We start from the raw sequence: 24,313 nt of genomic DNA, 5'->3' as shown, positions 1-24,313 counted from the left end.
AGGCAGAGACACAGAGGCAGAGACACAGGCAGAGGGAGAAGCAGGCTCCACGCAGGGAGCCCGACGGGGGACTCGATCCCGGCTCTCCAGGATCACCGCCTGGGCCCAAGGCAGGCGCTAAACCGCTGAGCCCCCCAGGGATCCCCTAGTAGCATCTTTATAAAAATGCAAAGCGCTGAGCGAGGCTGAACCAACAAGGAGAAAGACTTGTAGAAAAGCGTTTGATGAGCTCCCTTGACCCGGAACCTGGCGGCAAACCCCGCCCACCGCCTCCGTCACTCTTCCAACTCGGGCCCCCGCGCCCAGGGCCAGCGGCCTCCCCTGGCGTCCGGAAGAGGCGGCCGCCACCCCCAGCCCGACCCGGATGCTCCTGAGGCCCCGCCCCTTACGCTGACCTCGTGGCGGAAACCGGAAGCGGAAGTGCTCGACGGATACCGTTTCACTTCCCGCTGCGCCCTGCGTGGGAGGGGGGTTGTCCGCTCTGTCGGCCTCCGCTCGGCGCTCACCCCCGCGGGTTCGAACTTCCGTGGCTTGCTCGGACTCGGGGCGCGTCTTCCCGTCGGCACACGACGCCCCAGCGGCTGCGGCCGCCCGGGTTCCCCCCGAGAGGCTCTTGCGCCTCCGCCCGCGCGGCTGGGAGTCGGGGCCGTGGCGGGGCCCCCGGTGGAGGCAGGGCCTTTCTCTCCGCCCGAGCCCCTCTTCAAAAGCTGCCAGAACGAACTCTGTGCTGCCCTTTCTCCAGAGGAGAAGCGTGGACGCAGTGGTGGGAACGGCCGCAGTGCCCTCTCCTCCCCGACCTGGAGACGGCGCGGCGTTCTGGTGAGCGCTGGACGAAGTGCTCTGGCCCTGGGCGCCCGTTACTGACGTTCGAGGACTTGTTCAGGTGTATCTTGTTGCCCGTTGACCGTTTGTTAGCATTTTGCATGCGTGGTGTACCCCTTTCTATATCCCCCTCCATGTGTATATTTAAGTGTGTATGATAAACCCTTCGAAAGTAAGATTAAAAAAACTTGCAGGCCGGATACTCGATCTTTAGTATTTGGTTTATTGTCTCACATGTAACAACAAAGGAATTATGTAATAACGCCTACAAATGAATACCCAAAGTGAAAAATGAACCAGAAATTTGGATAGGCTCTTCAAAAAAAAAAAAAAGACAAATGGACAATAAATATATGAAAAGATGCTTCATATCATTACCAACCACAAATAGAAACCACAGTGTGGTGCTACCGCACACACTGAGTGACCTAAAGTAATACTAAAAAGAGTGGCAGTGCCAAGTGTTGGTTGAGATGTGCATACACTGCTAGTGGAAACACTTTTTAAAGAGAGTATCAGTTAAATACGATCTGTTCATCCTATGCACGGACATGTCCACCAACTGAATATAAACGCTAATTTGTAACATGATTTGAAATATCCCTAAATTGGAAATAACCCAAAGTGGATTAAGGGACAAGTGGATGAATGGTGGCATATATTTTTTGTGGCATACTCTTTATTAGCAAAAGGAAGGAACACAGATGCAACTTGGATGAATGTCACAAACACAATGTCAAGTGAAAGAAGCCAGACACAAGAGAACGCATGCTGTTTGATATTCTTTCTTTAAAATTCAAAAATACGCATAATGCTCTAGAGTGTTAAACGTCAGGATAGTGGTTGCAGTTGGGAGGCATGGAGTTAGTGATTTGGAGAAGAGACAAGATGTCTAAGATGCTGAATTTGGAAATATTCTATTTCTCAACCTGAATGATGATTTATGGGGCTGTTCATTTCTTTGTTTAAGATTTTATTCATTCGTGAGAGATGCAGAGACACAGGCAGAGGGAGAAGCAGGCTCCCTCTGGGGAGCCTGATGCAGGACTCCATCCCAAGGACCCCAGCATCATGACTGGAGCCGAAGGCAGACTCTCAACCACTGAGCCACCCAGGTGCCCGGTGCTGTTCATTTCTTAATACTTCATTGAGATTTTTATTCAGTGATCGCCTTCCTTAGTTGTATGTATGGTTGTAATTCAAGAAAAGAAGTTCAAGAAATGAAACTCTGCTACTTCATGAGGTTGAGCAAGAATTATAGAAGTAGAAGGAAATGTACTGAAAGGATGACTAAAAATAAAAACCAATACTTCTTGGAAGAAAGTAGAATTGATCAGTAGTAAGAAAGGGTGAAAAGATGCACGATATACTTGTATACTAGTTTTTGTAGTTAACTGTGAGGTAATATAGAAAGCCTTCAGTTTTAACATAAAAAAACCTGACATTCAGATGCTGTTGGAGTAGCTAACATGAGAAATGTTTTTTGAGTTTTTCTAAAATTATGATACTCAAATTTGGATATCTTTGGGTCAAAATTTGGACACTTTTTTTTTTTTTTAAGATTTTAAAATCATGAGAGACACAGGCAGAGGGAGAAGCAGGCTCCCTGCAGGGAGCCTGACGTGGGACTCAATCCTGGGTCTCCAGGATCATGCTCTGGGCTGAATGCAGTGCTAAACTGCTGAGCCACCTGGGCTGGCCCTGGAAACTTACTTTTTTTTTTTTTTTTTAAGATTTTATTGGGATCCCTGGGTGGCGCAGCGGTTTGGCGCCTGCCTTTGGCCCAGGGCGCGATCCTGGAGACCCGGGATCGAATCCCACGTCAGGCTCCCGGTGCATGGAGCCTGCTTCTCCCTCTGCCTGTGTCTCTGCCTCTCTCTCTCTCTCTGTGTGTGACTATCATAAATAAATAAAAATTAAAAAAAAAAAAGATTTTATTTATTTATTCATGAGAGACACAGAGAGAGAGGCAGGCAGAGACATAGAGGGAGAAGCAGGCTCCATGCAGGGAGCCCAGTGTGAGACTCGATCGATCCCGGGACTGTGGGATCACACCCTGAGCCGAAGGCAGATGCTCAACTGCTGAGCCACCCAGGTGTCCCGGACACTTACTTTTTAAGTGAGTTATCACTTATCACAGTCCTCTGATTATTTCTCTATTCTGTCTTTATCCTATCTTTAACCAGTCTTATCTTTATATTGTGAATATATTTGTGTATGTGTGATATTCGTTATACTTTAATGGGATTGATTCTTTTTACCGCTCATCACCAACTGATAATTAATTTACCTGTTTCTTACCTGCATTGTCCAGTTGAACTGTGAGATCCCTAAGAACTGTTCCCTCTTCATTGCCGAGTACCTGGCCTGGCAAGAGGAAGGCCCTTACTAATATTTGCTAACTGAATGAAGGAATGAGACAAAGGGAGGCAAAGGTTCCAAATGCAACCAAGCTCCAGCAGGCGGTACTCAGGGGACTTCTTACTTCATAAAACCTTTTGTATTTTTCATCTCCATTATGCCTAGCAGAGGATGTGGACTGAATTCTGGTCATCTCAGGAGTAAGAGCTACTACAAGAGATAAGGCTCTTGCCATACCAACATGTGTCTGCCTGGCTTTCTTTTCCCTACTAGTGATTTGAGCCAGTTTTTAATCCTGTGTGAACCTCCATTTTCTCAATTATTAAATGTCAGTTATTAATACCCAATTTGGAGGGATGTTAGGACAACTAAAGGAGTTCATATATGTAGAACTACTAACAGTGCTCAGTAAACAGAGGTTGGTATTAATATTTGCATGGCAGGATAGTAGACAGTTTTTAAAATGGCTGTCACATGTTTCATCTGCACAGAGATGGCTAAAGAGTGATGTCTGATGACTGAGGAAAAATGTCTGTTGCTTAATGATGGATATTGTGAACCAGTTACCCAGACACTCCAAGAGAAATTGAGATCAGCCTCTTAATTTAAACTCAAAAGCTTCTCTGGTCTTCTGAGCAAGAACTGGAATATTCTGGAAACTTTTACTCTCAAACTCACAGGATGGCAGCCCTTGATGTGAATCAGGTGTGTGGTGAGTCCTTGTTGATGCTTCTTTTTGTATAGTTCCTTCACAAATGGCAGATCCAGTGCTTAGGGGCTGAGTGACCATGCAGTGGGCCATATAAGAACAACAGAAATGAGCAGAGCATGTGTAAATCAGGTTCCTGGGATTTGGGATACAAGAAGCTGTGTGTGCTTTTTGAGGGGGTAACATGTTCGTGAATTCTGTTGTGTCATACAGCTCTGCCTCTCTGTACTGTAATTTGTGTAACTCTGAGATGGAATATATAACCAGGTCCTCATGGGTAGCAAGATCCAGAAAACAATTTTCTTGCTCCAGGTAACTCAGAGCACTTTATCAGTTTATGAAATTAGTGTGTGATATGTTCTGTGCGTGGTGTGGGATAGCTTATCAACATGTGATTATTGGAATTGGATTGGCTTCAGAGTTCATGGTTTTCTTCTCTCTGAGGTCATCTTTCTTGGGACCCTTTCTGTCTTCATGAGGGAAAAATTGAGGCAAGGATGGTGGCTGGGTTACTTAAGGATTCTTCTCAGGTAAGTGGAAAGTTGACCTTCAAATGTCAGGCTTATTTGTCGGGTAGCCATATCTCCTTGTAATGTCCCCAGGCTTCTGAAAGCAATTAATGGCCCTGCTTAAGGAATGAGTCCCAAGTCAATTTCTCCAGGACTCATGCCATCTCAGAATATATAGAGATTACACTGGAAATGATTTTTTTAAAGGTTTATTTATTTATGATAGACATAGAGAGGGAGAGAGAAAATGAGAGGCAGAGACACAGGAGGAGGGAGAAGCAGGCCCCATGCTGGGAGCTCGATGCCGGACTCGATCCTGGGACTCCCAGGATCGCGCCCTGGGCCAAAGGCAGGCACCAAACCGCTGAGCCACCCAGGGATCCCCGGAAATGATTCTTTTATCTCAATATTCATTCTTTCTGATCTTTAGTCATGCTTTTGTTGGCTTATCATTTTGCTGAGCGTTATGATAGATATTGAGAAATGATATGAAAGTGTCTAATCTCCTGGAATGTGTGTGTTACCATGGAAATAATTCATCTGTTAGTAGACTTTAGTGTTGTGTTCAGTGCTAACTGCAGCCAGTAAATAGAGGAGGAATAAAGCAAGAAGAACCCATAGTAAGGTTGTGGTAACAGAAGTTTAGTCATGTGTCAGTAATGCTGGTAAGTCCATGTGAGTGGCTATAAGCACCAGGCAGCATCTGTAGCTAGAAAGAAGAGGTCTGGGCCCAGGGGTACTGTAGGCTTCTAGTCTACCTTCCTCAGTCCCTCATACATCTTCCTGAGAACCTCAAAGAAGATGGTAGTTAGCTGAAGCCGCCATGTATTTGATTATTTAGCACTTAGTGACCTTCGAGGATGTGGCTGTGGACTTTACCCAGGAGGAGTGGACTTTGTTGGATCAAGCACAGAGAGATCTCTACAGAGATGTGATGTTGGAGAACTACCAGAATCTCATTACTCTAGGTAGGGCTGGCATAATTTTTTCACTGAGCCCTTTATGAAATGAATGTTTCTTAAGTATCTCTATTGTCAAATGAGAATACTGTGGCAAACAAGACAGACAATCCCTGGCCTCAGGTGCCTTACGATCTAGAAGGTTCCCTGTGAAAATGAAGATCTGTCTAAATAAATGACTTTATTCCTTTTAGGGACTGAAAACCTAAGACAGGCAGACTTTCTTTCTTTTTAAAGATTTTATTTATTTAGTTGGGAGAGAGAGAGAGGGCACATGCGTGTGTGTGCACGTGCAAGAGAGAACATGAGCTGGGGTGGGGGGGTGCAGATGGAGAGGGAGAGCAGACTCCTACTGAGCAGGGAGCCCACTGTGGGGCTCAGTCCCTGGACTCCAGGATCATGACCTGAGCCAAAAGCAGACACTTAACTAACTGAGCCACCCAAGTACCCCAAACTTTAAGACTTTAAATGTGTGTGAGGCTGGACATGATTTTCAGGTGTTAGAGCTCTCTAGTCATTTGAGGGCACAGAGAAAGAATATACTTATATTTTTGTTCCTTTTAGAATAGTCTTATTGCATTGATTTAAAATTTTGTGTGATTATTTTGCTGTTTGTGGGGTGAGACTTCAGTGTCTAAAGAAACTCTGAAGCTAAAATGTTGGTTCCTACCCAAAGACTGCATTTTGTGTCGTGCAAGGTCCTCTTTATATATTTTTCCTGTAAGCAGGATATGAATCATGCCACCCTGATCTCAACTCTACAATGGAAGTAGCAGAAGAGCTGAGGACAGGAGGGAGAGGAGTTCTGCAGGGTAAGTTCATGAATAAAGTTTTGTGACGAGCGATGCTAGTCTGGGAAAGGTGCAGTACATTTGGAAATGCCACTTGGCAAACTTTCTTTTTTTTTTTTTTAAATTTTTAAATTTTTATTTATTTTATGATAGTCACAGAGAGAGAGAGAGGCAGAGACAAAGGCAGAGGGAGAAGCAGGCTCCATGCACTGGGAGCCTGATATGGGATTCGATCCCGGGTCTCCAGGATCGCGCCCTGGGCCAAAGGCAGGCACCAAACCGCTGTGCCACCCAGGGATCCCTCACTTGGCAAACTTTCAAAGAAATACTCTTTTTTTCTGAGAAGCCTGAAGCCATTTGGTTTCTGAGTTTGCTGAGGAACCTTCAGCTCCTTATATCTTTAAATTTCCATTGATCTCAACTTTTTCCTGTTCTCCCAGAAAGATCTGTTCTGACTCAATTGAAAATTTCATTACTTGCAGACAGCTTATTTTACAGTACTTTCTATCTTGTTTTCCTGATTCTGTCAGTGTTTTTTGTGTACTATCAGCCTTAGGTTTCCAGAATATTAAGCTTTGTAGATTGCCTAAAATTTTGACACCATACCCTTATCATTGCCAGACTGCTAATACAGCCATACTCTGTGTAGTGCAACTTCCCTTTTGTTTCAACCTTTTTATCGTGTTTCAGCATATTCAGACATGTATGTGCCATTATGCTTTTTTTTTTTTTGAGATAAAGTACACAAGAATTAATCATTTTAGGGAGTATGATATATTGGTTTTGAGTACATTCACAGTGTTGTGCAACCATTATCTCCTTTTAGTTCCAAAATATTTTCATCACTTGAAACCCTGTAACCACTAAGCAATCAGCCTCCATTCAGCCTTCCCCCTACTCCCTGCAACCACTAATCTACTTTCTGATTTACAAGTTTGCCTATTCTGTAGATATCAAATAGAATCATACAGAGTTCAATTTCATAACTGTTAACTTACCTAGAAGTAGAATTGTGGGGGCATATGGTCATTTTATGTTTAACTTGTTAAGGATTACCAAACTATTTTACGCAGAGCCTATACTATATTCCTTCCAGCAGTGTAGCAGTTACTCCTTGCCATCAGTTCTTCCTTCCTTTCTTTCTCCCTCTTGCCTTCTCTCCTTTCCTTTTTTTTTTTTTTGATAGTAACCATCCTAATAGGTATGAAGTGGTATCTTATTGTGATTTTGATGTGTATTTCCTTAAAAGAAATGATGTTGGACACTTTTTGTGTGCTTATGGACCATTTCTGTGTCTTTGGAGAAACACCAATTCAAGTTCTTTGTCCATGTTGAACCTTGGGTTGTTTGTTTTGTTGTTGTTGAAGCATATTAATTCTTTTTGTACTCTAATAGTGGACCTGTATCGTATGGATGATTTGCAAATATTTTCTTCCATTTCTGGGGTTATCCTTTTGCTTTTTTGATAGTGTTCTTTGATTTACATTTTTTTTAAAAGACTTTATTTATTCATGAGAGACACAGAGAGATGCAGAGATAGAGGCAGTGGAAGATGCAGGCTCCTTGAAAAGAGCCTGATGTGGGACTCGATCCTGGGACTCCAGGATCATGCCCTAAGCCAAAGGCAGACACTCAACCACTGAGTCACCCAGGCGTCCCTGATACACATTTTTAATTGCAGTGGGGTCCAATTTATCTTTGTTTTTTTTTTTTTTTTTTTTTTTGGTGCTTTTGATGTCATATCTAAGAATAAGATAAAAAGATTGGACATTGTCAAATCCCAGGTTCTGAAGATTTACCCCCTTGTTTTCTTCTAAGAGTTTATACATTTAGCCTTTACATTAGGTTTTTGACCTGCTTTGAGTGAATTTGTATATATGGTGTGAGGTAGGGGTCCAGCTTGATTCTTCTGCATAAAGATATCCAGTTATCCTAGCACTGTGTGTTGAAGAGACTGTTCTTTCCCCATTGAATGATCCTGGCACACCTGTCGAGAATATATTGATTCTAGATGTATGGGTTTTTTATTCTGGATTCTGTTCTGTGTATGTCTATCCTTTTTCCAGTACCACTCATTCTTGATACTGTACTTTTCAGCTCCAGAATTTTATTTGGTTCTTTTTTGTAATTTCTGTCTCTTATTGACAATCTCTTTAGTGAGACATAATTCTTTTAGTTTTCTTTAGGTCTTTGTTCATGGTTTCTGTTAGCAACTTGGGTGTGTTGAAACAAATTAATTCAAAGTTATTAGTAAGTCCAATGCCTTGGCTTTCAGGAATAATTTGTATTTTTTTTATTGTTCCTTTGCATACCTCATATATTTTAGTTGGAAATGTAAATTTTAGATATCATAATGTGGCAATTAAAAAATCTGATTCACTTCTCCCTGAGTTTGCTGTTGCTGCTTGTTTTGTATTGTTGGTGTTTGTTTTGTCTTTTAAATTATTTTTGTAGGGAAGTCTTGGTGCCAGCAGTTTGGTGCCGCCTTCAGCCCTGGGGTGTGATCCTGGAGACCCGGGATTGAGTCCCACGTTGGGCTCCCTGCATGAAGCCTGCTTCTTTCCCTCTCCCTCTGCCTGTGTCTCTGCCTCTCTGTCTGTCATGAATAAATAAATAAAATCTTTAAAAATAAATAAATAAATGTTGTGTGTTCTGCATTCTTTTTTAGTGCAGTCCCTGAAATTTGTTCTGTTAATTTAGTGGTCACCTTAGAGTGACAGAATTTCCTTAAATACCTGGAGCCAAGAAAAGAAAACTAAAGGTATTCTTTTAGTTTTTGTTAATTGGCCGTGTGTTGAGCCACTCCTTCAGTGTTTAGCTAGGCCACCTACAGCTCTTCTTTAGCCTTCCATTCCTATTGGAGTGGATGCTGAAGGTCAGCCAGAGGTGAAAGCTTTGGGTCCTCTCCAGCCTTTCTGAGCATGCATCTAGCCCTGGGCATGCTTGTGGACTTCCTGAGGTTTTATTATTATTATTATTTTAAAGATTGTATTTATTTATTCGTGAGAGACACACAGAGAGGCAGAGACATAGGCAGAGGGAGAAGCAGGTCTCGATCCCAGGATCCTGGGTTCACGACCTGAGCCAAAGGCAGATGTTCAACCACTGAGCCACCCAGTTGCCATTTGAGGTTTTAAAAGCCCTATTTATGGACATATCAACCTTCCCAGTCTGTTCCTTCTAAGGCTTTTCAGGGTGTCTTTTGTTTGTCTCAGATACTTTCCTTTTCCTTGGACTGTGGTAAGCAATACTTTGCCTTCAGACTTTATTGTTTCTTTTTTTTTCTTTTCTTTTTTTCTTTTCTTTCTTTTCTTTTCTTTTTTCTTTTCCTTTCCCCTTCCCTTCCCTTCCCTTCCCTTCCCTTCCCTTCCCTTCCCTTCCCTTCCCTCCCCCTTCCCTCCCCCTTCCCTCCCCCTTCCCTCCCCTTTTTTCAGATTTTGTTTATTTGAGAGAGAGACAGGGAGAGAGAGCACACAAGCGGTGGGGAGGGCAGAAGGAGAAGCAGACTCCCTGTTGAGCAGGGAGTCCAATGCTGGGCCTGATCTCAGGACACCAAGATCATGACCTGAGCTGAAGGTGGACACTTAACAGACTGAGCCACTCAGGTGCCTTGCCTTTAGACACTTTCATCAGTAGTTGTCTGAGATGCTGTCTTGTTGGGAACTCTCTGAGTTGGCTGATATAAGGCACATCCCTTGAGGAAGCTGCAGACAGATGCAAACACACGGTGGCAATTCTTTGAGAACAAAGCCCATAGTGCTCTTTTTAGTACTTATAACTTACTCAAAGATACCACTTGTTGTCTAAACAGCTGCAGCTGATCTGAAGAGTGGGGATGGTAGGTGAGTAATTAAAATGCCTCAGCTCTCTCTTGGTGAACTAAAGCTGCTTCTTTCTTCTGTTAAGTGTTCCCTTGGTGGTTGTACATTTTTGACTAGATTCTAAAGTTCTGTAATAGTTGATTTTGATAGTTTTTGTGAGCTTGTTGTTTTCTGGTGGGAAAGAGTCCTGGAGTTCCCTACTCCATCATATTTTGTGGTGTCATTCTCTATGCTTTTAAACAACTTTATCCCAGGAATTTTCTCCCAAACTAAATTTTCCACTTTTTTTTCAGAATTGGAATTGCAACTCAAAACCAAAGGTTCCATACCACTTCAGGATATTTCTTTGGAAAAAACATCAGATGAAATAAAATTGGTAAGATCTCCAAAAGTAATTCCTTTCTTCCACATCAGGACCAGAAGCACAAAATCCATGCGAATTATATAAAATAAATGCCATTTACCCAAAGAAAGCAGAATCTGTGAAGAGATTCTTTGAATATCAAGAATTTGAGGAGCACTCTAAACCTACTTCAAACCTGTTTCTCCTCAGAGATCCACATAAATATAACTCAGATGTCCAGTTTTTTTATGCACTGGGGATTTAGTCAGAATAATACAGGTTTTAAATGATTCAGTATGAATAATTACCAGAGGATACTCTGTGAAAGTAGAATATGATTCAGGGGCTTAGCCTCAGAGTCTGTTTATTCTACTTAAAATAACTCAGGAAGAGCAGGAAGTCTGTACACTTAAATGGAAATGGAAAAAACACTTCAATTATGATGTTTCCAATGCATAAAAGTTGTGATGGGGGAGAAATTCTGTTATAGTGAGTGCAGAGTCTTTAGTTATCATTTAAACCTTAATCAGCAGGAGAGAAGCAGTGCTGGAGTGAAACGATATGGCTCTAACATCTGTGAAAGAGCATTTAGTGGACACTCCTTTACAACTCACATTCGACAGAAAACTTCTAAGGGTAATCAGAATGGAAAAGCCGTTAAAAAGAACTTTATTTGTACTTTGCCCAAGGAAATCCCTGTTGGGGAGAAAACTTCTGAGACTGTTCGACATGATAAAGCCTTTGGTCAGCTTTCAAATCTTACTGGACGCAAGAAAATTCAGATACAAGAGAAAGTGTGTGAATGCAAAGATTATCAGAGAACTTTTGTTAATCAGTCATCCCTGAAGGTACACATGAGACACCACACTGGAGAAAAACCATATGAATGTAAAGAATGTGGGAAAGCCTTTACTCGATCCACAGGACTTATTTTACACATGCGAATTCACACGGGAGAAAAACCATATGAATGTAAGGAATGTGGAAAAGCTTTTATTCATTCTTCATACCTTACAAAACACATAAGAATTCACAGTGGAGAAAAGCCATATGTATGTAAGGAGTGTGGGAAAACTTTTACTCGTTCCTCAGGACTTGTCTTACACGTGCGAACACACACTGGAGAGAAACCCTATGTATGTAAGGAATGTGGGAAAGCCTTTAATAATTCTTCGATGCTCAATCAGCATGTAAGGACACACACTGGAGAGAAGCCATATGAATGCAAGCAATGTGGGAAAGCTTTCACTCAGTCATCAGGCCTGACCACACATTTAAGAACTCATACTGGAGAGAAGGCCTATGCATGTAAAGAATGTGGGAAAGCTTTTGCTCGTTCTACAAATCTTAACATGCACATGCGAACACATACTGGAGAAAAGCCGTACAAATGTAAAGAATGTGGGAAAGCCTTTAGATACTCCACATGCCTTAGTATTCACATGCGAACTCACACTGGAGAGAAACCATACGAATGTAAGGAATGTGGGAAAACCTTCACTCAATCTTCGGCACTTGCTAAACATTTAAGAACTAAGGCATGTGAAAAGAACCTGTAAATGTTTTTCAGACTTCAGTGTTCATATCTAACCTCATCTGGATAAAGTACCTTATGAAAGTAAAGAATGTGTGAGAAAGCTTTACTCATTTTTCATCCTTAATAGGTAGGAACTTCCTGGGCCAGAATTCCCATTCATATAATGCATATGAGAGCAGTAATTGTTCATACCTTAAAGAATGCTTAAGAACTCAATACTTGAGAGAACTTTCCAGTTACAAGGTATGTGGGAGAACCTTTTTGTTGTTGCTCTAACATTAATTTTACATATCAAAATTACTGTAAAAGTCAGGAGTGCCTGGCTGGCTCAGTTGGTAAAGCTTGATCTCAGGGTTGTGAGTTTGAGCCTCATGCTGGACATAGAGATTACTTATAAATAGGTAAGAAGTTACTGTAAAAGTGATGTGAAGGTAAGAATTATCTATAGCCTTAAAATATGACCACATGCTTTGATAGCACATAACTCACACTAGCGATGAATCATCTGTACTTAAGAAATGTGGTAAAACCTTAGTGCCAAGGCCTTAATGTTCACATGAGACTTCAGATGGTATAAAACCATACATATGTAAAGGACCCAGGAAGATCCGCAGTTGTTTCTTGTATCTTTTAAGAATCAACATTTAAAAAAACAGTGGAGAGATTTCTATACATCTCAGAAATATGGGATAGCTTCAGGAAAGGTTTTAGAGATTCCTGACTGCTTCATATGCAAGGAGACTCATGAATGTAAGATATGCTGAAAAATTTTCAGGTGTTAATAAGTCACAACACAATGAAGAGAAACCCTATGATGGTACGATACTTAGCCCTAGATGTTAACATTCTTTGGTAATCTTAGGCAGAAAATGTTAAGAATGTTAGAAATAATGGTAATGCCTTTGTGTCTGTGTGTGTATCTATTACTTGGCTTTTGACCTTTAGTAATAATCCACACTGGAGAGAAATAGTGGCTGTAGGGTACATGGGAAATGGTGTATCCATCTTATAAATCTTACACTACATGTGAAAAGCCACCCTGGAAAGAAGCTGAATGAATGTAAAAATGTGGGAATGATTTTTCGTAACACATATCCCGTAAGAGACTCTAAAATACTGGAGGAACAAAGTATGAATGAGAGGAATTTGGGGGAAGCTTTCAGGTACTATTCTTCAATCACTGTACACAAGAGAATTCTTCCTGGAGTCATAATGAAATAAATGACATAAATGCAATTGCCTTTCTGTGTGTCATTCTCAAGGAAAGCACCTAGCATTTTTATTTTCTGTGGTAATTTTGTATTACAAAGTTTTAGTTGCTTTTAAAGACACTAAATAGAAGTTCTGCAAAATTATTTCATATAATGGAATTTCATTATGGTTCAGCTCTAAAGACTTCCATTTCCATATATATATATACACACACACATATTCCCTATGTCTATGTATATAGACATATATACATATATGTCTTCATTGAATTATATGAGATATATGGAAGTTTAATTGGCAATATAAGAGCATTTTTTTAAAAAGTCATTTATTTTGAGAGACTGCAAATGTGTGCACATGAGCTAGGGGAGGGACAGAGGGAGAGAAGCTTTCAAGCAGACTACCTGCTGACTGCGGCCATGAGATCATTACTGGAGTTGAAACCAAGAGTTGGACACTCAACTGACTGAGCCACCCAGGTGTCCTGGCAATGTAAGAGCATTTTCTGTTTTTGGTTAATGCTCTCTAGTGTATTTGCAAGTGGGTCATAAAATGCTGGCTTTGTATGGTAAGTAGTATCTAGTCATCTCAATATTCCTTGTCCTTTGGTTCCTTATAAATAGAATCCAGATTATTGCCAGGTATATAGTTTAAAAAAACAACACAACCATTCCTACTTCAGGTTTCCTTAGGTTTATGGGAAGAATATATTTCATAGTCCTGGCTAATAAGAAGAAGTAGGCAGAAGTCATTGGTGTGTATTCTGGGAATGCTACAAAAAGGGGACAGCCTTCTTGAGGTGCCTGGATGGCTCAAGTCAGTTAAACATATGCCTTTGGCTCAGGTCATGATCCCAGCGTCCTAGGATTGAGCACCTGTCAGGGTCCATGCCCAGCGGGAGTCTGCTTCTCCCTCTCCTTCTGCCACTCCCCTTGCTTGTGCTTGCTCTCTCAAAATCTAAAAAAAGGGGGGAAGGGGCTTTTTCTCCAATGGCTTTTTCTCTTCAAGGATTGCTCTTCATTCCTTCCTTTCTGGATGTTAGATACATTCCTGGAGTTTAGGTGATACATTGTATACTATGAGGACAAAAGCCACAGACAAATATGGAACAGCTGAAAAATACAGAGATGCTTTCCCTTCATAGTATGGTGGCACCAGCCATTAGACTGCTTGTGGGTAGACTTCATGGTACATGAGAAGAAAAAGCTTATCAGGCCCAGCACTTGTATTTCATAATCACTTAAAACCATCTGATTAAATAATTTCATCTTTGGATTGGCAAGCCCTGGGACTCAACTTTAGCAGTTGGAGTTATGGGAGGGACTAACAAGTGAATTGAGAAGTCATGGCCCATGAAATAGGAATAAAGACTGGTGGCCATTGGGCAGCCCTGGTGGCTCAGCGGTTTAGCGCCACCTTAAGCCCAGGGCACAATCCTGGAGACCCAGGATCGAGTCCTATGTCGGGTTCCCTGCATGGAGCCTGCTTCTCCCTCTGCCTGTGTCTCTGCCTCTCTCTCTCTCTGTGTGTGTCTCGTATGAATAAATAAATAAAATCTTAAAAAAAAAAAAAAAAAAAAAAGACTGGTGGCCATGAATCCAAGGCAAGGATCAGTGACTAGTCAACTATACCAAATGCTGATTGGGTGAGTTGAATGAGGATGGGATTTAACCATCAAAGGTATTGGGGACCTTTCAAAAGCTGGCTTTATAGAACAGGGTGTGCCAGAGTCTTCTTGGAATAGATTTCTGAGAAATATATAGATTGTTCATCATTTTTTACCTTGCCCCATCCTAAATAAAGATTGGTACTTCTCTTTGACCTCACAATCTGTATGAAAAGGGTCTCAGTCAACTAAAATCAAGATGTTAATAGGACCATATTTCTCCCTGGAGGCTCAAGGGGGTGAATCTGTTTCCTTTTTCCAGCTTCTGGATGGCTTCTGCTTTCCTTTCTGCGTGGATCTTTTTTCCTTCTTGAAGGTCAGCAATATCAGTTCAAGTCTCATACTACCATCTCTTTGACTCTTCTGCTTTTCCTCCTCCCCCTCCTTTTTTTTTTTTTTTTAAAGTAAACTCTACTCTGCAATGTGGGGCTCAAACTCAAGACCCTAAGATCAAGAGTTGCATGCTCTCCTGAGCCAGCCAGGCACCCCACCTCTACTACATTATTTTAGTGCTGTTTTGTGATCCCCTCCCCCCATTCTGGTAAAAGAAATACAGTGAAAGAGCATGAACAGGGAGAGGCAGGAGAGGAAGAGAGACCAGCCGACTGACTGCCTGCTGAGTGCAGAGCCCAACATGGGGCTTGATCCCAGGACCTTGATATTATGATCTGAGCTGAAGTCAGATGCTTAACTGACTGAGTCACCCAGGCACTCCTTTTTTTTTTTTTTTCCCCATTCTTAAATTTTATAATTCTAGCATACATACAGATAATTGTGTGAAAATGGATAAGTGCTGCTAATAAACTACAAAATAGTGTGTCCATAGGTATCTACCTTCCAGATAAAGAAATGGAAGATTACCTTACCCATGTGAATCTTTTCCATCTTGAATCATCTTCCATCCTAGAGGAAACCACTGTGTTTGGACATTGGTTTAACCATTGTATTAATCATGACTTAAGTTTTCTTTCTTTTCTTTCTTTCCTTTCTTTCTTTCTTTCTTTCTTTCTTTCTTTCTTTCTTTCTCTTTTCTTTCTTTCTTTCTTTCTTTCTTTCTTTCTTTCTTTCTTTCTTTCTTTCCTTCCTTCCTTCCTTCCTTCCTTTCTTTTCTTTCTTTCTTTCTTTCTTTCTTTCTTTCTTTCTTTCTTTCTTTCTTTCTTTCTTTCTTTCTTTCTTTCTTTCTTTCTTTCTTTCGACTTAAGTTTTCTGTGTATTATATTGCTTTAACATCTTTGAGGTCTTGCTGCCTGGAGAGACTACCCCTCCCAGGACTAGCTAATTCTTTTTTTTTTTTTAACCTAATAATAGGCAAAAATTTTATAAACATTACTTATATTAGTGGTAACTGTGGAGCTGGAAAACATTGTGTCCTCTCCATGCTGCCTGGTGAGAATCGCTAATAGTGTGGTGGAACTTGTGACCCTTTCCAAGGCCATGGCTTTTGCAGCCTGCATATGTCAGCCCTCCCATTTCCCTGTGCTTGCGAACTGGTTTGGTGACCCACTGAGTGTCAGGATTTCTTCTGATAGCTTTATGGAATGATCAATGAGGATAACCTCAAAGAATTTGTATGTGGAATCTTCATCAACCGAGTAAAAATTCAAGACTCAACCCCAGGGGCATCCAGCTTCCTCCTCTGCAACAGACTGAAGGTGTGTGGGCAAACTAGCTGGTTAACACCATGATGGACAGGCTTGCTGTAGGCTGTACTCTTAGGAACTGGGCATTTGTGGCCACTACATCACACACGAATCCAGTATATGACATAAGCTTACTTGGCCTTGTACCCCAGTCTGCATCCTGGGTATGCAGCATTGGGCTGGGTTGGGTGGGTGTTGGGGGGGTGCCCTATGAAGTGCATATAGCTGGCAGTACTGCCAGCTGTGCACCCTGAGAAGAAAGTGCATTACATTGGACTGCTTCTTCCTCCATAGCTCCTGGATGTACTTCTAAGTGCCCCTCTTGGCTTGCCTTTCAGCTGATGGCTGCTGCCAGACAAAGGCAGGACTAGCTTTTTAAAGATTTTTTTTGAGAGAGAGAGGGATAGAGAATAGGGGCAGGGAAGAGGGAGAAGCAGGCTCCTCACTGAGCAGGGGGCCTGATGTGAGGCTCGATCCCAGGACCCTGAGATCATGACCTAAGCTGAGGCAGATGCTTACGGATTGAGCCACCCAGGTGCCCAGAACCTGGAAATTTAGAGCACAAATCAAGAAACACCAGCTGGAAAACTCCGTCTCTAAAACAAAAGTATTTTTTATGTTTAAAAGAAAATATTAACAGATTTTCCAAAGGCAGACACTTAACCAACTGAGCCACCCAGATGCCCAAAGACTAGCTAATTCTTAAGATAGTAAATAACTTCTTTCGAAGTTCACCTTTCATATGCAAACCAGCTACTCCAGAGCTCATACTTCAACCACCTTCTTTATCTTTTTTTTTTTTTTTAAGATTTTATTTTTATTTATGACAGACACAGAGAGGCAGAGGAGACACAGGCAGAGGGAGAAGCAGGCCCCATGTAGGGAGCCCGATGTGGGACTCGATCCCGGGTCTCCAGGATCATACCCCAGGCAGAAGGTGGGCGCTAAACTGCTGGGCCACTGGGGCTGCCCCACCTTCTTTATCTTAACCCTCACACACTAATCCAGCATTTCTCCTGCCCTAAATCAACCTAGGGCTAGGTAGCCAACAACTCCTATGATCCAGAGCCCACTGGAATTACTCAAACTGCACAGTATTTAGCTTTACCCTGCACTGCCTTGCTTTTCCTGAGGAAATTCCAACACAGCTCTGACCTATGCTCTGCCCTCACTCCTGTTTTCTGCCCCCTGACTGAACCGGTGCTTCTCTATATGATCCTGCATTACCTGGTGTGCCCCCTTCTCTTGGGACTGTAGTAACAAACTTTCAATGGCATTACCCTGTGTTATTATCCAATCACCTTTATAATTTAAGGCTTCTGCACAAACCAATTGGCACAGGGTGACCTGTTTGGTGCACTTGCACTTGGACCATTACTGCCTTTTGCGGTATCTGCACATTCTTCTGTGGTTTTCCAACCTAAATTGTGATAAGAGACTGACCCCAGATTTATGCTTTGTATAGTTACTATGACTGGGTGTATGAGAGGTCCCCAATCAACATTAATAACAAAATGTCCTACTGGATGAGAAGTCATGGAAGCATCTAGGGATAAGTGGCATACACTAAAAGAGGCACAGTGAAGGCTTCCTGGAAAGTGGAAAGCACAGAGTGGTTATCCTCAGACTGATCCACTGGCCTGGCAACATCACTAGAGCACCACCAAGGGCCACCATGGAAGGCTTTTATATAAAAGCTTATATAATTAAACATTTAATAATCATATGTATAACAACTATGTGATAATATCTATATACTTAAAAAATTATGGAAGAAAAAGGGACACTGATTGGCTTTCGTGCCTCTTCAACATAACTTTTACATTAACATTTGCTAAAATGCACTAATCGAAAAGCTTCATAGTCTTAATACTGTGTCTCATATATAGTTATACCTATGGATTGTGCCAAATTTAAACATGATATCCACTATAATCTTTAAAAAGTAATTAAAAAGAGGGGTGCCTGGGCTGCTCAGTTGGTTAAGCATCTGCCTTCAGCTCAGGTCATGATCCCAGGAGGGTCCTGAATCTAGCCCCGAGGTGGGCTTCCTGCTCAGTGTGGAGCCTGCTTTTTTCTTTTCCTTCTGCTTCTCCCTCTGGTTGTGTGCCCTCACTCTCTTTCTGTCAAATGAATGAATGAATGAATGAATGAATGAATGAATAAAAAAATAAATAAATAAAAAATAAAAAATAAATAAAATCTTTAAAAAGCTGCCAAGAATTCTACAATCACAACAAATTCTGCCAACAATTGGAGGAAAATTGGAAGCACATCCTTTACTATTTGAGCCTCTAGATAAGAATGCAGACTGGGCCATTCCCTGGTTTCTGCCTTGCAAAATCCTGGCTAAGCCATGCCAACACTTCTGGCCTACAGAAACTGAAGTAATAAATGAGGATTGTTTCAAGCCACTAAATTTGTGGCAAGAATAGAAAGCTAATACAGACATGTACACTATCGATTTTTTCTTTTTTTAAGATTTTATTTATTCATGAGAGACAGAGAGAGAGAGGCAGAGACACAGGCAGAGGGAGAAGCAGGCTCCCTGCAGGGAGCCTGATACGGGACTCGATCCCAGGACTCCAGGATCATGCTCTGGGCCAAAGGTGACGCTCAACTGCTAAGCCACCCAGGCGTCCCTGATTTTCTTGTAATAGTGTGTTCCATGAAATAAGCGTGCCAAATTTATTCTTCCTTTTTTCTATTGTTGCAAGTTTGGATTTTTTTTTTCACTTAAAGGTATACATTTTATTTTTATTTATTTTTATTTATTTATTTATTTTTTATGATAGTCACACAGAGAGAGAGGCAGAGACATAGGCAGAGGGAGAAGCAGGCTCCATGCACCGGGAGCCCGATGTGGGATTCGATCCCGGGTCTCCAGGATCGCGCCCTGGGCCAAAGGCAGGCGCCAAACCACTGAGCCACCCAGGGATCCCTTTTGTTGACTCTTTACTCCTTGTTTTTATCCTGCTGTTGTACTGTTGTTTTTCTCTGGTGTCTTCTGGTATTAGTTTCTGGCTTCTTTATCAATGTAGGGCTCAAACTTAGAACCTGAGATCAAGAGTTGTATGCTCTACCAACTGAGCCAGCCAGGTGCCCCTATCACAACTTTTACTACAGGCTTTTTTTTCTCCATGTGGTTACTATGACGCTTACATAAAATATCTTAAAATTTTAACATTATCTTAAAACTACAAATGACTTCAGTAGCATTCCTAAATTTTATACTCTTACTTCTCCCTCTCACATTTCAGGTTAATGATGTTACAGCTTACGTGTCTTTTTAGACATATACTATATGTAGAATAACATATTATTATACTTATGGATATTTTTACTGTTTGTTTTTTAACTTCTAAATTGGAGTTGTGAATCATCCACTACCATTACCATGTTACAGAATCCAACTTTGAGTACGTATCTACTGTTACCAGTGAGTTTTACGCTACCTTATGTTTTTCTGATGTTAATCAGTGTCCTTTTACTTCCACTCAAAGAACTCCCTTTAGTATTTTTTGTAAGTCAGGTCTAGTGGTGATGAATTCTCACAGCATTTGATTGGTCAAAGGAGTCTTTATCTTTCCTTCCTTTCTGAAGGACAGGTTTGCCAGGTATAGATAAAAGTCGTGGTTGACAGTTTAATTCTTTCAACATGGTTTTCTTTCAGTATTTTGAATATGTCATTCCATTCACTCCTGGCCTGAAAAATTTCTTTTCTTTCTTTAAAAAAGATTTTTTTTATTCATCAGAGACATAAAGAGGCAGAGACAGAAGCAGGCTCCTTATGGGGAGCTTGATGCAGGACTCATCTCAGAACCCTGGGATCATGCCCTGAGCTGAAGGCAGACGCTCAACCACTAAGCCACCCAGGTGTCCCGGCCTGAAAAATTTCTGTTGAGAAATCCACCCATCATTTTATGGGAGTTCCCTTGTATGAATTATCTTTTTTGCCACTTTCAAAATTCTTTGTCTTTGACTTTTGTCAATTATGTGTCTTGCTGTAGCCCTATTCACATTCAACCTAGGGGGCGTCCTATGGGTCTCATGGATCTGGATGCCCATTTCTCTCTGGGGTTTTAACCATCCTTGCTTTAAATATTCTTCTTCTGGATTTCCCATAATGCAGATATTGTTTCTTTTGATCATGTTCTATTAAGTCCTATAGGCCTTCTTTGTTCTTTTTCATTCCTTTTTCTTTTTTGCTGCTTTGACTGGATACTTTCAACTGTCCAGTCTTCTAGGACACAGATTCATTCTTCTGCATGGTCAAATCTGCTTTTCAACGTTTTCTATTGTATTCTTCAGTTCATTAATTTTATTTTTCACCTCTAGGATTTGTGTGGTTATTTTCTTTTAAAGTTAAGTAATCTCAAAAAAAAAAAAAAAATCTCTACACCTAACATGGGGCTCAAACTCATGACTCTGAGATCAACAGTCACATGCTCTGCTAACTGATCCAGCCTGACATCCTTCCGTTTGACAAAGAAATAAAAACTATCAAAAACAACCAGGGCAGCCTGGGTGGCTTAGCAGGTTAGCGCCTGGTTTTGGCCCAAGGCATGATCCTGGAGACCTGGGATTGAGTCCCACATCGGGCTCCCTGCATGGAGTCTGCTTCTTCCTTGGCCTGTGTCTCTGCCTCTCTCTCTCTGTTGCTCATGAATAAATAAATATCTTAAAAAAAAAAAAAACAACCAAACTTCTCATTTTATCCATGCATTGTTTTCCTAAATTTGTTTAGTTATATGTGTGTTCTTGCAGTTCACTAAACTTCTTTAATAGGAATATTTTGTCTGACAATTTATAAATTTCACTTCTTTAAGGTCAGTTTTCAGAGCTTTACCAGTTTTCTTTGGCAGTGTCACGTTTACTTGATTTTTTTCATGATCCTTGATTACTTACATGGGTATCTGCACATTCTCAGTAAGTGGTCTCCTCTTTCAGGATTTACAGGTTCACTTTGGTAGAGATCATTCTTTACCAGTCATGTCAGTTTAACTTTCTGGATTGTTTGCTGGTAGTGTCCTTGGGCAGATGGGATTGCTAACAATGTCTGTCTTTGGGCAAGTCCACTGCCTGAGCTCTGAAGTTGGGGGAGCTACTAACAGTGGTATAGAGATGCTGGCTTGGTTCTCTGCCCAAGCAAGGCTATAGGATGGGCTCTGAAGCTGCCTGGGTTCCCTAGTCAAGCTTACTACCTGGTAAGGGCTTGGTACTATCCTCAGAGGTAGGCAGGGTGATGAATTATCTTCCCTGTCTTGGTTGGGCAGCAGGACAGACCTTGGTGCCTACATGGCTCATTGTTTGGGGACCCAAATCCAGCAAGACTGTGCACTGGATTCCCTGCCCACTTGAAGGTACTCAAATCAAGCTCCTGTGAGTAACATTTTACATTTATGTCGATGGTCACATTTTGTTGGAGAGGGTATACCTATGTTACAAGTCCGTGGAAAATGTGAAGGTCAGCCAAGGAACAAAGAGGGAGGGCACAGAAACATCACCTCAATGAAAAGAAGTACAAATCATTTGAAGCCATTCTTCATATGTCATAGTATGTCTCTGGGTTTCAATGTCTATGTCTAGGGGACTTTCCATTATGTTTGCCTATTTAACAGTTTGTTTCCTAATGGGTGTGTCCACAGGTTTGTGGTTACTATTATGTTTTACTTGTGTGATTCTGGACTTGTCTATAAGTCCTGTATCTAGTGTATATTTCAGAAGGTAGTTGATCAGAATTACTGAATTCTAAATTCTTTTATGCTTTAAAAGAAAGATACTGATTAAGACTCGTTATTTTACTTTATTTTTTGATTAAGACTTTTAACTTTTTTTAAAAAGATTTTATTTAGGGATCCCTGGGTGGCGCAGCAGTTTGGCGCCTGCTTTTGGCCCAGGGCGCGATCCTGGGGACCCGGGATCAAATCCCACGTCGGGCTCCCGGTGCATGGAGCCTGCTTCTCCCTCTGCGTATGTCTCTGCCTCTCTCTCTCTCTCTGTGACTATCATAAATAAATAAAAAAATTTTAAAAAAAAGATTTTATTTATTTACTCATGAGAGACACAGAGAGAGTGAGGCAGAGACACAGGCAGAGGGAGAAGCAGGCTCCATGCAGGGAGCCTGATGTGGGACTCCATCCTGGGTCTCCAGGATCATGTCTTGTGCTGAAGGTGGTGCTAAATCGCTGAGCCACCCAAGCTGCCCAACTTTTTTTTTTCTTAAGTAATCTCTACATCCAATGTGGGGTTCAAATTCACTATCCCAAGGTCAAGAGTCGCATGCTCTATTGACTGAACCAGCCAGGTGCCTCCAATTAAGATTCTAAACTACAAAGCTTTCAATATAATGCAGTGTATAAATTTTAGATACCAAGAGGAAAAATAAGAGGAAATATTGGAATTCAAAGAAAAAAAACAAAACAAAAATAAGACAAATGAAAAGCATACAGTTGATAACTGAATTAAATCCATATATCAGTAATTACATTACAAATAAATGGACTAAATGACTCTACTATATGATAAGGATTGTTATTGTGGATTTAAAAATTATCAGTATTAGTGCAATGTGTGATTCTGAATACATCACAGCTCCAAAACAGGCCAAACAAAACAAAGTTTAAGGTTTGGAGATTAGTTGATAGTACTTTATCAATGTTAATTTCCTAGTTTCAGTAATTATACTATGGTTACTTAAGATATTAACCTTATGGAAAGGTGGGTGAAAGATATACAGGAACATATGTCCTATTTTTACTACCTAAGTGCCTGTATTTCAAAATGAGAATTTTATTTAGGATCCAGAGTGTTTAAATGACAGCTCTATGTTTTTAAAAGTTTAAGAAATCAGGTTGAGAAATATAGGAGAGGGGATCCCTGGGTGGCTCAGTGATTTAGTGCCTGCCTTCAGCCCAGGGAATGATCCTGGAGTCCTGGGATCGACTCCCCTGTCGGGCTCCCTGCATGGAGTCTGCTTCTCCCTCTGCCTGTGTCTCTGCCTCTCTCTCTGTGTCTCTCATGAAAAAATAAATAAAATATTAAAAAAAATAACAAAAACATTAAAAATACAACATATGGTGGAAATCTATTTTGAAAAAACTGATGTCAAAGTACACACTGTAGTGCAAATTAAATATTTATTTATTTATTTATTTTTTTTTTTTTTTTTTTTTTTTTTTTAGGTTCGAGAGTGCTTTAATGGGGAGCGCTCCTGGGCGAGGTTCCATGACTCGGAGAGGTGGCCAGAGACAGGGAAGTCGCGCAAATTAAATATTTATAATTAAAAAGTAACAATTACTAATTATGCAAACTTTGTTAGAGATTCAGCTCTAGCAACAGAGATAGCCAAAGTTTCAAATGCTTATTTTATAGAAAAAAGGCTGAAAAAATGGGCCATGCATTTGAATAAAAAACACAGGGGGACCTGAATGGCTCAGTCGGTTAAGCATCCAAGTTGATCTCAGTTCAGGTCTTGATGTCAGGGTTGGGAATTCAAGCCCCAAGTTGGGTTCCATGCTCGGTGTGGAGCCTATTTAAAAATAAATAAATACATACAGAGAAAGTATAATAGTTCAACTACAACACTGCTTATTGATAGGTCAAGACTGGCATAAAACAGATGGAAAAAGATATTCCATGCAAAAAGAAACCAAAAGAAACCTGGGGTAGCATAATCAGACAAAATAGACTTTAATACAAAGACTGTAACACGAAACAAAGGCCACTACAAAATGATAAAAGGTTCAATCAGCAAGAGGATAGGACATTTGTTAATATGTATTCACCCAACATAAAAGCACCTAAACATATAAAGCAAATATTAACAGACCTAAATATATAGCAATACAATAATATTAGAGGACTTCAGCATCCTACTTTAATCAATAGGTATCTAGACACAAAATATCTAGATATCTAGACAAACTGACCTTAATCGACAT

The 24,313-nt window shown here is 40.9% G+C and overlaps 1 protein-coding gene and 1 pseudogene across 14 annotated transcripts; one reads left to right on the top strand and one right to left on the bottom strand.

Moving 5' to 3' along the window:
* Window positions 1-398: 398 nt before the first annotated feature.
* On the top strand, window positions 399-13,088 carry ZNF846 (zinc finger protein 846). Of its 14 annotated transcripts, none has more exons than XM_025985754.2 (8): window positions 399-819; window positions 1,793-1,937; window positions 3,675-3,895; window positions 4,337-4,422; window positions 5,243-5,369; window positions 6,089-6,172; window positions 10,266-10,348; window positions 10,846-13,088. In XM_025985754.2, the coding sequence occupies exons 3-8, from the start codon at window positions 3,865-3,867 to the stop codon at window positions 11,872-11,874; spliced, it is 1,440 nt and encodes a 479-aa protein (XP_025841539.1). In that variant the 5' UTR covers window positions 399-819; window positions 1,793-1,937; window positions 3,675-3,864; the 3' UTR covers window positions 11,875-13,088. The 14 variants fall into 14 exon arrangements, with proteins under 14 accessions (XP_025841539.1, XP_072577619.1, XP_025841544.1 ...); XM_025985759.2 differs by having other exon boundaries at window positions 414-883; window positions 3,675-3,888; XM_025985761.2 differs by having other exon boundaries at window positions 414-883; window positions 11,005-13,088.
* Window positions 13,089-16,004: 2,916 nt separating this feature from the next.
* On the bottom strand, window positions 16,005-24,313 carry LOC112909715 (large ribosomal subunit protein eL15-like; annotated as a pseudogene).

Source organism: Vulpes vulpes, chromosome 9 (assembly GCF_048418805.1).
Source record: "Vulpes vulpes isolate BD-2025 chromosome 9, VulVul3, whole genome shotgun sequence".
In the NCBI taxonomy this organism is placed as follows: Eukaryota; Metazoa; Chordata; class Mammalia; order Carnivora; family Canidae; genus Vulpes; species Vulpes vulpes.
The sequence above is the reverse complement of the archived record's forward strand: the minus strand, read 5'-3'. Positions and strand labels throughout refer to the sequence as shown.

Bases quoted from the DNA above. Each gene is read 5' to 3' on its own strand.
- ZNF846 (XM_025985754.2), top strand. From the start codon at position 3,865: ATGGCAGCCCTTGATGTGAATCAGGTGTGTG. The intron at 6,173-10,265 runs GTAAGTTCATGA...CTTTTTTTTCAG, and splicing joins AGGGAGAGGAGTTCTGCAGG to AATTGGAATTGCAACTCAAA. The intron at 10,349-10,845 runs GTAAGATCTCCA...AACCTTAATCAG, and splicing joins CATCAGATGAAATAAAATTG to CAGGAGAGAAGCAGTGCTGG.